Source organism: Schistocerca piceifrons, chromosome 10 (assembly GCF_021461385.2).
Source record: "Schistocerca piceifrons isolate TAMUIC-IGC-003096 chromosome 10, iqSchPice1.1, whole genome shotgun sequence".
Taxonomy (NCBI): domain Eukaryota; kingdom Metazoa; phylum Arthropoda; class Insecta; order Orthoptera; family Acrididae; genus Schistocerca; species Schistocerca piceifrons.
In genome coordinates, this window is record NC_060147.1 from 50,372,713 (window position 1) to 50,389,513 (window position 16,801).

General features: G+C 44.4%; 1 protein-coding gene across 1 annotated transcript in view; it reads right to left on the bottom strand.

The window, feature by feature from the left end:
- LOC124718682 (membrane-associated transporter protein) overlaps nucleotides 1-13,233 on the bottom strand; it is a 152,300-nt gene extending 139,067 nt beyond the window's left edge. The window contains exon 1 of the mRNA XM_047244306.1: nucleotides 13,217-13,233. Within this exon, the coding sequence (XP_047100262.1) occupies nucleotides 13,217-13,233 (17 nt within the window). The remainder of the gene's footprint in view (nucleotides 1-13,216) is intronic.
- Nucleotides 13,234-16,801: the final 3,568 nt, after the last annotated feature.

The following is a 16,801-nucleotide window of genomic DNA, read 5'->3' on the forward strand; positions in this document are numbered from 1 at the left end:
TGAAGATATGAGTCCAATTAAACTGTGCCTCAGAACATTCTTGAAGCATAGTCTTCATCCTGCAGCATTTCTTCATCTCCAAGCTTCCTCTTGGCGTTCGTATGAACACTTCTTGCTTCTTTGGTAACATGAAGAGCGAATTTTTCAGCTTCGTGCACCCATTGTCAGTCACACGCAAGCAATTAATCTTCCATATTAGAGCCACATTTTATGCCTAAATTTGCCAGGACTTTCAACCTTCCTATCACTCCATAATTGAAACATATCACTGCATCTAGTACACCAACTTTTAACGCATTTAGTCCTACAAAAACATTCTTGGGTAATCTTTCCCATACACAATGGTTGAAACTTTCTTTTGTATTCTGAGTGCCCTCATGAAGACATTTACTAAGCAAAACAGGGTGACTCATGTCTCTAAACATTGGTTTTATTTCGTTCATAACAGACTTAGGAAGAGAATGCTTATGTTGGTTTATTTGACCACTTTTTTTTTTTATTTTTGGTAACCACGCCAGGATGCTGCTACTTTAGGGCAAAGTCCGTGAACGGGGTGGTCATCTGTGGACAATTTATGAAAGTAGGTGGCCCATACAGTTTTTATCATTGCTGTAACATCATTCAGAGGTGCAGTTTGTTTAATGGCCAGTCCATGATAACTCTGAAGAAGGTCTATTTCAGTTTCTGTCAATCTGCCTCGACCAGACAATTTCCATCAGATAGCAACTTTCATTTATAATAAAAAACTAAAAACCCGCCTCGATTGCGAAAACAGCACCTAGTGTTAAGTGTTAACCCAGGTTTCAGCGTAGATAACTACACCTTTTCTCTGCCTCCTGATGACTGGGTGTTGTGTGCTGTCCTTAGGTTAGTTAGGTTTAAGTAGTTCTAAGTTCTAGGGGACTGATGACCATAGATGTTAAGTCCCATAGTGCTCAGAGCCATTTGAACCATTTGAACTACACCTTCTTCAGAACAACAATAATACCCACAAGTGTCTAAGAAGACCTTTGTAAATGGCACTGGTGGGTTTTATTGTTGTTCTGAAGAAGGTGTAGTTATCTACGCTGAAACCTGGGTTAACACTTAACACTAGGTGCTTTTTTTCGCAATCGAGGCGGGTTTTTAGGTTTTACTATATTAACCAACGATTGCTGACGCTCTGCGATGTTGAATGTTCTTTCCTTTCATTTCTCTTTTCAGCTTCCTCAATCTGGCACCCATCCTCTTTTGCACTTGTCCACAACACGCCAGTTTTGTTAGCAAGGTGTCACCATAAACATTGAACTCGTTAATTTTATTGAAAGCTTTAGAGTTCCCATCGCCTAATTTTTAAATTTGGTAGAATATAGGTCATTTTTCATTTGAAACCCTAATATGTATATATCAATGTAATCAGGAAAGACTGTAGAATTTAATAAAGTCATTTCAAAACATTTCGATTTTTCCACCACTTATCTGTACCCTGTATCCTTAACCTGGCGTACCGAGCGGGGTGACGCAGTGGTTAGACACTGGACTCGCATTCGGGAAGACGACGGTTCAATCCCGCGTCCGGCCATCCTGATTTAGGTTTTCCGTGATTTCCCTAAATCACTCCAGGCAAATGCCGGGATGGTTCCTCTGAAAGGGCACGGCCGCTTTCCTTCCCAATCCTTCCCTAATCCGATGAGACCGATGACCACGCTGTCTGGTCTCCTTCCCCAAACCAACCAACCAACCTTAAGCTGGCTTCTCTGACCCCAGGCTTCCCACCTCAGATTGTTCGATGGAGCATTCTAGATTCCCTGTAACATTTTTGCACGCTGTTTCGGAAACACCTGTATACAGAGCACACCAAAATTCTGCTTAGCAACTTCTAGTAGAGGGAACCGAGTAGACAACATTTTGGAACCCATGTCTGGAAACACACCGTTCCCTTGCTACAGGCGTTTGATAACTTGTTTGCTAGCGAGGTACGCAAATGGGTAACCATGCTGGGTGGTTGGATACGCCGGATTTTCTGATGTCATCTGACGTCTGACCTACATATCTGACACGGTTCGAGCCTCAATCACGTGACTCTGAGTGATGGAGCAACGTGGCAGAGTACACGTTTCCAGAATGCACTGACATGATCCTTCAGTATGGCTAAGCTCGCGGTAACGGAAGAGGTGCTCATCACCTTTAAGACCGTCCTCCATAACGTACGCAACGGCCTTGCCGCAGTGGATACACCGGTTCCCGTGAGATCACCGAAGTTAAGCGCTGTCGGGCGTGGTCGGCACTGGGATGGGTGACCATCCAGCCGCCATGCGCTATTGCCATTTTTCGGGGTGCACTCAGCCTCGTGATGCCAATTGAGGAGCTACTCGACCGAATAGTAGCGGCTCCGGTCAAAGAAAACCATCATAACGACCGGGAGAGCGGTGTGCTGACCACACGCCCTTTTATCCGCATCCTCAGTGAGGATGATACGGCGGTCGGATGGTCCCGATGAGCCACTTGTGGCCTGAAGACAGAGTGCTCCATAACGTACGATTCCATCACACCATTTTCGTCACAATTACACAAAGCCTTCAAGAAATCCTTACCTTCACGGCCAGCAGGAGCGGCTGTGGTGCAGCAACGAGAAGCCGCACACGTAAATTAATGTAAACAACAGTTTTGTGAAAAATGATTAAGTTTCCTTTCTGTTTGTTTGATTATTAATGAGTGGAATTGTATAACAGGCGATGTACTTTTACTCGTAAAAGTGGTCGCGTTACCAACTTGGTTTCCAGTGGCTGTAGCACGGAAAAGATACGTCACCGGACATGGATTCCCATTCAAAATACTACCTACTCTCTACAAGTCCTAGAAGCTGTATTTGGTTTCTCGGTCAGAAATAAAGATATGAGTGTTTCAGCACATTTGGAAATTTAACTTCATGAGGGTGAAATAATGGGTGAAAGCTTTTTTTGAAAATATATCATCATTAAAGAACTAATAAAGTATATTTAAAGCAATATCTATGAACGTTGGTATCTAACTTCTCGGTTACAAATAGAAAACGTTTTTGAAAATTGAACCCCTAAGAGAGTGAAATAGGGGATGAGAGTTTTTTATGAAAATATTTTATTATGAAACCATTTTTAAATCTAAATCTAAATCTAAATCTGGCTTCCCAATTAGAAATAAAAGAAGTTTCACTGTTTTTGAAAATACGTCCCCAATGGGAGTGAAATGGGGGATGAAAATTTTTATGGGAATATTTCATTGTGCAAGCATTTTTGAAGCTAAATCTATGAAAATTCGTGTTTGGCTTCTCTGTTACAAATAAAACATACACATATAACTGTTTTTGGAAATTCAACCCCTAAGGGGTAAAATAGCATCAGACATTCGTTGAATCATCACTGTCCAGTCCAAACCGCTAAGAATAGAAACTTCAAATTTGGAAAAGGTGTGGATCTTATACTGTAGCTATCGTTGAAGAAGGGATTGTCCGAAATTCCACTCCTAAGGAGGTGAAATAGGCGATGAGAGGCTTTCTGAAAGTATGCCGCTATTAAGGGAATTTTGAAGCTAGAATTAATAAAACTGGTTTCTCACTCAGAAAATAAAAAATACTTATTTCAACAATTTTTGAAATTCAGCCGCTAATTGGGTAAAATTGTGTTTTTTTTTTTCAATAAATATTCTTGAAGCATTAGTAAAGGATTTTTAAGACTACATCTATGACATTTGGTATTTGAATTGTCAATTAGAAACAAAAAATACATGTTTCAGCGTTTCTGGACATTCAACCCCTAAGGCAATGCAACGGGGGATGAAAATTTGTAAGAAAATATTTCCTTACATTAAGAAAATTGAAAGCTATATATATCGTACTATTTCACTTCTTGGTTCGATATAGAGAAATATTCGTCAGGGGATGAAAGTTGCTATGGAAACATCTCCACAAGAACGCAGAAGGTATGATTAACAAAAACTTCACACTCCAGCTCCCAGAATCGCTTTTTGGTCAGAGTACTTTTGGAAAAGGCTAAAGTTCTATGGCCTTAAGTAGCTTGAAAAGCTTAAGTGTTGCAATTTGTGAGAAACACAAAAATTCCATTAAATATAAACAAAAAAATCGAAGAGCCAAAGAAACTAGTACAGGCATCGGTTACTGCTGTTATGATGGCAGGTTATCAAGATGTGAGTGAGTCTGAACGTGGTGTTATAGTCGGCGCACGAGCGGTGGTACACAGCATCACCGAGATAGCGATGAAGCGGAGATTTTCCCGTACAACCATTTAGCGAGTGTACCGTGAATATCAGAAATCCGGTAAAACATCAAATCTTCGACATCGCTGCTATCGGTCAAGGATGCTGCAAAAACAGGACTGACGGCGACTGAAGAGAATCGTTCAACGTGACAGAAGAGCAACCCTTCCACAAATTGCTGCAGGTTTCACGCATTAAGGCCTGCATCTGACATTAGTAGGCTTCTTTAGGCCAGAAATGCCCTTTTTTCCAGTGCTAGACTGCATCTTATGTCCTCCTTACTCCGTCCGTCATTGATTATTTTTCTGCCTAGGTACCAGAATTCCTTAATTTCATCTACTTCAGGACCATCAATCCTGATGCTAAGTTTGTCGGTATTCTAATTTCTGATACTACACATTACTTTCGTCTTTCTTCGATTTACTCTCAATCCATATTCTGTACTCATTAGACTGTTCACTCCATTCAGCATATCATGTAATTCTTCTTCACTTTCGGCAGGCCGGAGTGGCCGTGCGGTTCTAGGCGCTATAGTCTGGAGCCGAGCGACCGCTAAGGTCGCAGGTTTGAATCCTGCCTCGGGCATGGATGTGTGTGATGTCCTTAGGTTAGTTAGGTTTAATTAGTTCTAAGTTCTAGGCGACTGATGACCTGAGAAGTTAAGTCGCATCGTGCTCAGAGCCATGTGAACCATTTTTTTTCTTCACTTTCACTCAGGATAGCAGTATTATCAAAGAATCTTATCACCGATATCTTTTCACCTTTAATGCCACTCCTGGACCTTTGTTTTATTTCCGTCACTGATTCTTCGATGTACAGACTGAACAATACGGGCAAAAGACTACATCCATTTGTTAGATACAGGCAGCCCACAAAGCCATGGTCGAATTGGCGCTTGTACTGTTAAGCTCTTCTTTTCAGGAAACTGGTTGGATTTGAGGAGTGTGGATTTCTTCTGTTGTACTGCATCAGCTGGATCCTTCTGGAGACAATAATATACTGCGTTCTGTAGTAAATCGGTCATCTTGCCAAAGTAAGATGTTGCAGGCAGAAGAACAGTATTCTTTCCCTTTGTCTGCAGGTAAAATCGCTATTTCTTTGTCTTCTCTTGAGGAACAGAGAGCTTTCCTCTCTTCAGTGTTGATGTTCTGTTTCGGGGCGGACGTCCTGGTTACGGCCCTGAGAGCCTCTCGGCGTTTATCTTCAGCAGTCACCCTCGGAAGTTTGCTCAACGACGCTGACTGTGGTGTGCGTATCATAAGACCTTCGGTACACACACCATCAGATTATTTGACTTGTCGCTCTAACGAAGTAGACGAGTGTCGGCAATATGTCTCGTGGTCTTATCGTGGCGTGTTTATGTTCTGCCGTTAGGTCACACGATAGAAATGCCACTTGCACGCTTAGAGTAGCAGATTGACGGTGACCAACTTTAAACAGAACTTGATTAATTTTCACACACATTTACTAAAATAATAACAAGCATAAAAATAACTTAACTTGGTGCTGGATGCTATTTATGCTATTTACAATTGACGATCTGAAGTTCCTTTGGTATTGGTACGTTAATCTTATTCTCACATATATCTCTGATACTTGACAAAATTGTCTATACATTTATCTTCATAGCTATGTACAGGAATACGGTAATATTATTAAGCGCAGGCTGAAACTTGACTATATAGTAATGCAGACTAATGTAGACTTGTACAGACCAGTGCAGATAAATGCAGACAAATGCAGGCTGGTGCAGACAAATGCAGACTGGTACAGACTGGTGCAGACAAATGTAGAACTCGTACAGACTAATGCTGACTGACTAATCGGAGGTCTGTACACTCGTTATAATATCTCGCGCATTCATGTATCACTGCGCGAGTGTGATCCGCGAGGAGAAAAGGTTCTACGTTAGCAGCAATCTCATTGGCTGCGTTACATATTAATACGCGGATCGGCGGAAGCAGAATTTGGTCTGTCTCTGTGGCAGCGCCATCTCGTAGTGCAGAGACGGACGAGCGCTGCGCCTGCGCTGTTGTGCTTAGCGGGGCGCGCTCTAGTGGGAAAGTTGTGTACGCGCTGACTACATGGAACTATGTACACAACACTGAGAAATCCTCGATAGACAAGGTCTTTGGAGTGGCCCTAAATGTAGTCCCTTTTCGAACACCGATATCGCAGCGTCACTCAAGCGTTTATCTGTGAGATTAAACACAGTACGTCCAGACGGTTTACATTCTTGCGATGATTGGCGTATAAGGCGATGGAACTTGGAAGTTTGACCTGCCTCGGTCTGCTGCCTTTTCCAGTCCGAAACCGACCGTGCAGCGTCGTCCACCCGCTCCCAGACATCCGCTGACGGATACGCCGAGATGTTCCGATGTAGTCAAAGCGAACTCCTCGAGACTAGGTGTAATTCTCGTTTGCTGTAACCGATTCTTTCTCCCACCAGTGCCGTGTTGGCTCCTGGCGACCCGCACAGTCTGTATAATGAGTGAACTTAGGGAATGTCCGTATAGTTTGGTCCCAACATCTCAGTAAAAACGCGAGGGACCACAACAGTCTGCTTCTCTGGCTGCGCAGTTTATCGAACTCGCGCATTCTGTTGACAGCCTCCTTCCCGTAAAGGTACTAGATGTGCTGTTTGTGACTTCTCCGACTTAGTAGTAACTTCTTCATTGGTTCACAGGCGTCGCGTCGAATAATGTTGTGGAAGTTGCACAATATTTGAACGAGACAACTACTCGTTATCTTCAGGTGCTTACTGACTTGTTGCTGCAGTTCCTTGCCGATATCTACATCTACACTCATGCTCATAAATTAAGGATAATGGTGATACATGGTGAAACAACGCTCTGGTGGGCGGTTTGCGGGTTTAAATCACCTCAGGGTATGGCCATGCGCTGCATTTGACCTGCGGTCGTCGCACGGTGGCGCTGGCAGCAGTGTTGGTGCATGTCAGAGTACGGTGCAGCGAGTAAGTGTGCAGACGTTTTCAGACGTGCTAATGGTGACTGTGTTTTGAAGATGGCTCAAAGAACACATATTGATGACGTGAGGGGTAGAATACTAGGGCGACTGGAGGCTGGTCAAACACAGCAGGTCGTAGCACAGGCCCTCCATATGCCACAAAGTGTAATCTCAAGATTATGGCAACGATTCCAGCAGACAAGAAACGTGTCCAGGCGCTACAGTACGGGACGTCCACAGTGTACAACACCACAAGGACACCGATATCTCACCATCAGTGGCCACAGACGGCCACGGAGTATTGCTGGTAGCGTTGATCGGGACCTTACCGCAGCCACTGGAACAGTTGTCTCCAGACACACAGTCTACAGACGACTGAACAGACACGGTTTATTCGCCCGGAGACCTACAACGTGCATTCCACCGACCCCTGGTCACAGGAGAGCCCGTACAGCCTGGTGTCAAGAACACAGTACATGGTCACTGGAACGAGTCCAGGAATAGTGTGAACAGTGATTCTCGCCGGGGTTTCATCTGGCGTGAACCAGGAACCAGATACCAAACCCTTAATGTCCTTGAAAGGGACCTGTATGGAGGTCGTGATTTGATGGTGTGGGGCGGGATTATGATTGGTGCACCTACACCCCTGCATGTCTTTGACAGAGGAACTGTGTCAGGTGTATCGGGACGTCATTTTGCACCAGTATGTCCGCGTTTTCGGGGGTGCAGTGGGTCCCACCTTACTCCTGATGGATGATAAAGCACGGCCCCACCGAGCTGCCATCGTGGAGGAGTACCTTGAAACAGAAGATATCAGGCGAATGGAGTGGCCTGCCTGTTCTCCAGACCTAAAACCCATCGAGCACGTCTGGGATGCTATCGGTCGACGCATCACTGCATATCTTCAAACCCCTACCCACACTTCAGTATCTCCGACAGGCACTGGTGCAAGAATGGGAGGCTATACCCCAGCAGCTGCTCGGTCACCTGTTCCAGAGTATGCCAACCCGTTGTGCGGCCTTTGTATGTGAGTATGGTGATCATATCCCATATTGATGTCGGGGTACATGCACAGGTAACAGTTTTGTTCAAATGGTTCAAATGGCTCTGAGCACTATGGGACTTAACATCTTAGGTCATCAGTCCCCTAAAACTTAGAACTACTTAAACCTAACTAACCTAAGGACATCACACACATCCATGCCCGAGGCAGAATTCGAACCTGCGACCGTAGCAGTCGCGCGGTTCCGGACTGCGCGCCTAGAACCGCTAGACCACCGCGGCCGGCAAACAGTTTTGTAGCACATGTGTTTCGGGACGGTTTTCTCAACTTATCACCAATACCGTGGACTCACAGATCTGTGTAGTGTGTGTTCCCTATGTGCCTATGCTATTAGCTCCAGTTTTGTGTAGTGCCACGTTGTGTGGCACTACATTCTGCAGTTATCCTTAATTTATGAGCATGAGAGATTACACAGATTTTCCGCAAGCCACCGTGCGGTGCGTGGCGGAGGGTACCCTGTACATGTCATTCCCCTCCTTTTCCAGTCACAAATAGAGAGAAAAGTGACTGTCTGAATGCCTCCGTGTGAGTCCTAAATTCTCGTATCTTATCTTCGTCGTCCTTATGCACAATGTATGTTAGCGGCAACAGAATCGTTCGGCAGTCAGCTCCAAATGCCGGGTCTCTAAACTTTCTCAATAGAGTTGCTCGAAAAGAAAATCACCTTCCGAACAGGGATTCCCATTTCAGTACCCAAAGCATCTCCGTAACACGTGTTTTTCGAACCGGTAACAAATCTAGCAGCCCGCTGCTGAATTGCTTCGATGTCTTCCTTCAATGCGACCTGGTACGTATCCCAAAGCCTGCCGGAGTGGCCGTGCGGTCTGGAGCCGAGCGACCGCTACGGGCGCAGGTTCGAATCCTGCCTCGGGCATGGATGTGTGTGATGTCCTTAGCTTAGTTAGGTTTAATTAGTTGTAAATTCTAGGCGACTGATGACCTCAGAAGTTAAGTCGCATAGTGCTCAGAGCCATTTGAACCATTTTTGAACGGATCCCAAACACTCGAGCAGTACTCAAGAATAGGTCGCACCAGCGCCTAAATGCGGTCTCCTTTACAGGTGAACCACTCTGTCCTAAAATTCTCCCAATAAACCAAAGTCTTCTTCTTCTTCAGTCGTGTGGCTAGGGCATCCCGTCGGGTAGACCTTTCACCTGGTGCAAGTCTTTCGATTTGACGCACTTCGGCGACTTGCGTGTCGATGGGGATGAAATGATGATGATAAGGACAACACAACACCCAGTCCCTGAGCGGATAAAATCTCCGACCCAGCTGGGAATCGAACGCGGGCCGTTAGGCATGACATTCCGTCGCGCTGACCACTCAGCTACCGGGGGAAGACAACCGAAGTCGATTATTCGCCTTCCCTACCACAGTTCTCACATGCTGATTCCATTTCATATCGCTTTGCAGCGTTAAGTCCAGATACTTAAATGACTTGACTGTGTCAAGCAAGACACTAGTAATGGAGTATTCAAACATTACGGGATTCTTTTTCCTATTCATCTGCATTAATTTACATTTATCTATATTTAGAATTAGCTGCCATTCTTTACACCAATCACAAATCCTGTCAAAGTCATCTTGTATCCTCCTACAGTCACTCAACGACGACACCTTCCCGTACACCACAGCATCATCAGCAAACAGCCGCACATTGCTAAGTACCCTATCCAAGAGGTCATTTATGTAGATAGAAAACAACAGCGGACCTACCACACATCCGTGGGGCAATCCAGATGATACCCTCATCTCCGATGAACACTCACCACAGGCCTAAATTGATGTTTTAAGCACCTTCTTTGTTCCCACTGTTGAAGAGCAGTTCGAGGATAGCGACTGCATCTTTCAACACGATCGAGCACCTGTTCATAATGCACGGCCTGTGGCTGAGTGGTTACACGACAATAAAATCCCTGTAATGGACTGACCTGCATAGTGTCTTGACCTGAATCCTAAAGAACACCTTTGGGATGTTTTCGAAGACTTCGTGGCAGGCCTCACCGACTGACATCCTTACCTCTCCTCAGTGCAGCACTCCGTGAAGAACGGGCTGCCATTCCCCAAGAAACCTTCCAGCACCTGATTGAACGTATGCCTGCGAGAGTGGAAGCTGTCATCAAGGCTAATGGTGGGTCAACACCATACTGAATTCCAGCATTGCCGTTGGAGGGCGCCACGAACTTGTAAGTCATTTTCAACCAGGTGTCCGGATACTTTTGATCACATAGTGTATTGGCGCGAAATACAACGAGAACAGTCACCAGGTACTGTCACGCCAGATGCCATATGTTTACGTTAGGACAACGTAGACGAATTTCAAAACAGAAATCTTACAAAACTGCTGTCATAATAATCAAGAAATTGCTATTTTGTCTAAAACTGACATGGTGAGACCGTGACTGTGTACAAGTAATGTAGGTTAATTCTTACAAAGAAGAAAACAGCAACCAGCCACTATTAATACTGCTATTTATTTAGGTAAATAGCGCCGTTACCGGTTTCGAACTGGCAAGTTCATCATCAGACGGCTGTTCACATGATTTTCAAGATACACTTTACATTATCGTTTGTTTCCGATTTTTATTATTCCACTGTGGCGAAGTATTTCACCAAAAATCTGGGTTGCCAAATCAGTCAAACGAATTGTCCAGAATAATATTCAAACCAGTGGCGAACAACTGCGGCCTGGTGACGTATTTACGAACATGAAGTCCATTAGTGACCCCAGATGCTCGATGCAAACACAGCCCAAATTTCAGCCATGTTCAAATTATTAGACTAAAGATATACACTACTGGCCATTCAAATTGCTACACCAAGAAGAAATGCAGATGATATACGGGTATTCATTGGACAAATATATTGTATTAGCACTGACATGTGATTATATTTTCACGCAATTTGGGTGCATAGATCCTGAGAAATCAGTACCCAGAACAACCACCTCTGGCCGTAATAACGGCCTTGATACGCCTGGGCATTGAGTCAAACAGAGCTTAGATGGCGTGTACAGGTACAGCTGCCCATGCAGCTTCAACACGATACCACAGTTCGTCAAGAGTAGTGACTGGCGTATTGTGACAGGCCAGTTGCTTGGTCACCATTGACCAGACGTTTTCAATTGGTGAGAGATCTGGAGAATGTGCTGGCCAGGGCAGCAGTCGAACATTTTCTGTATCCAGAAAGGCCCGTATAAGACCTGCAACATGCGGTCGTGCATTACCCTGCTGAAATGTAGGGTTTCGTAGGGATCGAATGAAGGGTAGAGCCACGTGTCGTAACCCATCTGAAATGTAACGTCCACTGTTCAAAGTGCCGTCAATGCGAACAAGAGGTGACCGAGACGTGTAACCAATGGCATCCCATACCATGACGCCGGGTGATACGCAAGTATGGCGATGACGAATACACGATTCCAATGTGCGTTCACCGCGCTGTAGCTAAACACGGATGCGACCATCGTGATGCTGTAAACAGAACCTGGATTCATCCGAAAAAATGGCGTTTCGCCATTCGTGCACCCAGATTCGTCGCCGAGTACACCATCGCAGGCGCTCCTGTCTGTAATGCAGCGTCAAGTGTAACCGCAGCCACGGTCTCCGAGCTGATAGCCCATGCTGGTGCAAACGTCGTCGAACTGTTCGTGCAGATGGTTGTTGTCTTGCAAACGTCCCCATCTGCTGACTTAGGAATTGAGACGTGGCTGCATGATCCGTTACAGCCATGCGGATAAGATGCCTGTCATCTCGACTGCTAGTGATACGAGGCCGTTGGGATCCAGCACGGCGTTCCGTATTACCCTCCTGAACCCACCGATTCCATATTCTGCTAACAGTCATTGGATTTCTACCAACGCGAGCAGCAATGTCGCGATACGATAAACCGCAATTGTGATAGGCTACAATCCGATCTTTATCAAAGTCGGAAACATGATGGTACGCATTTCTCCTGCTTACACGAGGCATCACAACAACGTTTCACCAGGAAACGCCGGTTAACTGCTGTTTGTGTATGAGAAATCGGTTGGAAACTTTCCTCATGTCAGCACGTTTTAGGTATCGCCACCGGCGCCAACCTCGTGTGAATGCTCTGACAAGCTAATCATTTGCATATCACAGCATCTTCTTCCTGTCGGTTAAATTTCGTGTATGTAGCACGTCATCTTCGTGCTGTAGCAATGTTAATGACCAGTAGTGTAGATTATATTTGTACATTCAACACTTTGTATGCATGGCTTTGTTCTTAATCAACATTTTTATCCTGTTTGGCATAGTTTTTTATTAACTTTTCCCATGAGATTTTAACACCATTGTCATGGTATTCGATTTCCTCTACTTTCGCCATGAGATCTTGTTTGGTGGTTAGTGTAAAAATCCTTAAACTCTGTTTCACAATAGCGGTATAAATTTTAATTGGGTTCATATCAGGGCTATTCCCTGGCCAGGGCAACACTTTCAGTTGCTGTTCTTCAAAATACTTGGATGCTCTTTTGGCTTTGTGGCACGGTGCCCCATCATGCATAAAAATGGCAGCTTTTTTAGGAAACCACTCATTTATTTGGGGGAGAATAGTTCCTTTTCAAGGATTCCTTTATATTATTCTTGCCTCATTGTCCCTTCAACAATGTTTAATCTGCCAGGACCTTTCCCAGACATCACACTCCAGACCATAACGGAAGTTGGATGCTTCACACACTGCTGCACACACTCAGCTTTGAACTTCTCCAGGTCAGCGACGAATATACTGACTGCTTTCTTCCATCACAGTGAATGCAGGTTCATCAGTGAAGCATTCCTGAAGCATGTGTATAAAATTGCCAGTTAGAAGAGTTGAGAATAGTAGCATAGCAGACCTCAACACTACCAAAATTCAAATGTGCATTTCCTCACTATCAATACATCACAATTTCACGACAAAACTCCTAACTTTAGAGATGAGACCCATTTAATTTACCATATCATTGCATACATCTTGGCCCATTCCTCACTTGTCCACACCTGAAGTTGTTTAACCCACTACAATCTTTTGGTTTTCATGGTAGGTGTGATTTTCTGTTTTTTTTTCCACATTCAAACAGACTCCTCCTCACTGTCGCAGGACCGAGCGAGGTGGCGCAGTGGTTAGCACACTGGACTCGCTTTCGGGAGGACGACGGTTCAATCCCGTCTTCGGCCATCCTGATTTAGGTTTTCCGTGATTTCCCTAAATCGTTTCAGGCAAATGCCCGGATGGTTCCTTTGAAAGGGCACGGCCGATTTCCTTCCCAATCCTTCCCTAACCCGAGCTTGCGCTCCGTCTCTAATGACCTCGTTGTCGACGGGACGTTAAACACTAACAACCACCACCACCACCACTGTCGCAGGTGAAGCTTCAACATCCAAACCTCTCAGCTGATGGCTCATGTCTGTAGAAATATGTTTACACTCAATTGTTGCCATTTGAAAAGTCTTCTCATTGTTCTAGGACTGATTTTCCTTCTACATCCCCATTTTCCTATCTTGTTTGGGTTGTACTCACCACCTTTATGTACTGTACCTTTGATTCTTCTGACAGTTTTCTGTGATATTCTCATTCTGTCAGCAATTTCTTGCTGTGTATAACGATTTTCAGCAAGAAGTGCTACCACAGCCGAAACTTTCCGAGGTGAAACATCTTTTGTGTTCCCCATAACCTCGGTTTCTTTGTAAACTTCACGATTTATTCCTATAGCTAAAAACGTGCGAGTTCACAACCTATATAATATCTTGTTAATGTAGCAAGAAGATGATAGAATAAATAACAAAATGAACTACATCACAGAAACATAAAACATTACTGTAAACACAGTTTCGAAGCATGTACACAGTGGAAAAATGACAGTGATCTGTCGGTTGCTTGGAACGGAATTTTCGTGTCATCAATCAAAAAATTAAAACAAATCATTTATTACACTTTTTTCCCCTATTTTTACACCAGAAAACTTACGAGTATCAAAAATAATCGTTTAGTCTAATCTACATCTACATATATACTCCGCTAGCCACCAAGCGGTGTATGGCGGAGAGCAGAATTCGCGTCAAAGTCATATTTCCCCTCCTCCCCCCCCCCCCCACCCACTATTCCACTCGTGGATCGCGCGAGGGAAAAGCGACTGTCTGAACGCCTCAGTAAGAGCTCTTATTTCCCTCATCTTTGAATTGTGATCATGGTGCGATTTGAAAGTTGGTGGTAATAATATAACCTCTACATCCTCGTCGAAGATCGGATTTCGGAATTTAGAGAGAAGCCCCTTCCGTTTAGCGCGTCGTCTATCTGCAAGTGTGTCCCACTTCAAACTTTCTACGAGATTTGTAACGCTCTCGCGATGGCTAACGGTACCAGCCACAAATCTTGCTGCTCTTCTTTGGACCTTCACAATTTCTTGAATCAGACCCATATGGTAAGGGTCCCATACAGACGAACAATACTCTATGACTGGAAATTTCGTTTGTTGAAGGACTGCATAGCTTCAGGATTCTACCAATAAACTGCAATCTAGGGTTCGTGTTGCCCGTTACTTGTGTAATCTGATCATTCCATTTGAGATCATTTCAAATAGTCACACCCAGATACTTGACGGGTGTTACCGCTTCCAAAGACTGCGTATTTATTTTATACTCGTAAATTAATGGGGATTTTCGCCTTGTTATGCACAGCAGGTTACACTTACTAATATTGAGAGATAACTGCCAGTCATTACACCACGCATTTATTTTCTGCAAATCCTCATTGATTTGTTCACAACTTTCGCGTGGTACTACTTTCCTGTAGACTACAGCATCATCGGCAAACAGTCTAATGCCGCTGTCAATACCACCAACCAGATCGTTTACGTAAATCGTAAAAAGCAGAGGACCTATTACGCTGTCCTTCATGCGCAAAGAGGGCCAGATGTGTCTCGGATGACCGCTGTTTCCTAAAACCGTGTTGGTTTCTGCAGATGAGCTTCTCAGAGTCTAGAAAGGTCATCATGTCTGAACACAAAATATGTTCCATGATTCTACAACAAGTAGGTGTCAGTGAAATTGGCCGATAATTATGTGCATCCGATTTTCTACCCTTTTAATAGATTGCTATGACCTGGGCCTTCTTCCAGTCCCGTGGAACTTTCCGCTGTCCTAATTATGTCTGATGGATGATGGGAAAGAATGGTGCCATAATTGTAGTATAGTCAACATATGATGTTACGGGGATACCGTCTGGGCCAAATGCATTCCTGGCGTCTAAGGATCTTAACTGTTTTACAATCCCAGGTACACTAAACACTATGTCAGCCATCCTTACGTTTGTTCGATAATTGAAACGGGGAATGGTGCTCCAGTCCTCTTCCGTAAACGAGTTTTTGAAAGCTAGGTTTAGAATTTCGGCCTTCTGTTTATCATCTTGCACTGTCAGCAAGAGAAGGTATTGAATTATTTGTAGCGTTCGTAGATTTTACGTACGACCAAAATTTTTTGGGATTATTTTTAGAATATGCAGATAACATATTGCTTTCAAATTCGTTAAAGGAATCTCTGACCTTTTGACAGCTGCTTTCATTTCGCATAATTTCTGTTTGTCAGTGGGGCAGTGACGACTTTAAAACGACTGTGCAAAATTATCTGCTTTCTCAGCAACTTCTTAATATGTTTGTTGTAGCAAGGTGGATCCTTTCCCTCCCTTATATTTTTGCTAGGCACATACTTCTCTAGCAGGTGGTGGACAGTACCTTTAAATTCCAACCAAAGATGCTCAATATCTTTCTGTCCAGCAGTGAATGCTTGGTGCTGACTTATGAAGATATTTATTAATGACACTTTTATTTGCTTTCCCAAACAAGAAAACTCTACGCTAATAACCTGAAAACGTCTGCATTATGGAGCAAACTCCAGCTTGAGGAGTGCCTCGTCGATAGTTTGAGTCCGTGGGTCCGTGAGATGTACGCCACAATCAAACACAACCATCAGCTCTTACCACCTGAAATGGGACTCATGTGACGGGCCACGGTTTTCCGATCGTCTACGGTCCAATCGACATGGTCACGAGACCAGGAGAGGTTCTGCAAGCGCTGTCATGCTCTTAGCAAAGGCACTCGCGTCGGTCGTCTGCTGCCACACAGCCCATTAACGCCAAATTTTGACGCACTGTCCTAAAGCATACGTTCGTCGTACGTCCCACATTGATTTCTGCGGCTATTTCACGCAGTGTTGCTTCTCTGTTGTCACTAACATCTATAAGCAAACGACGCTGCTCTCGGTCGTTAAGGAAAGGCCGTCGCCACTGTGTTGTCCTTGGTGAGAGGCAATGCCTGAAATGTGGTATTTTCGACACATTCTTGGCACTGTGGATCTCGGATTACTTAATTACCAAACGATTTCCGAAGTTGAATGTCCTATGGGTCTAGCTCCCTGTCAAAATAGAAGGGAGAACCGATAGAGGTACTCAAGGTACCCTCCGCCACACACCGTCAGGTGGCTTGCGGAGTATGGATGTAGATGTAGATGTAGATGTAGATGTAGATTCCCGTCGTGTGGCCACTGT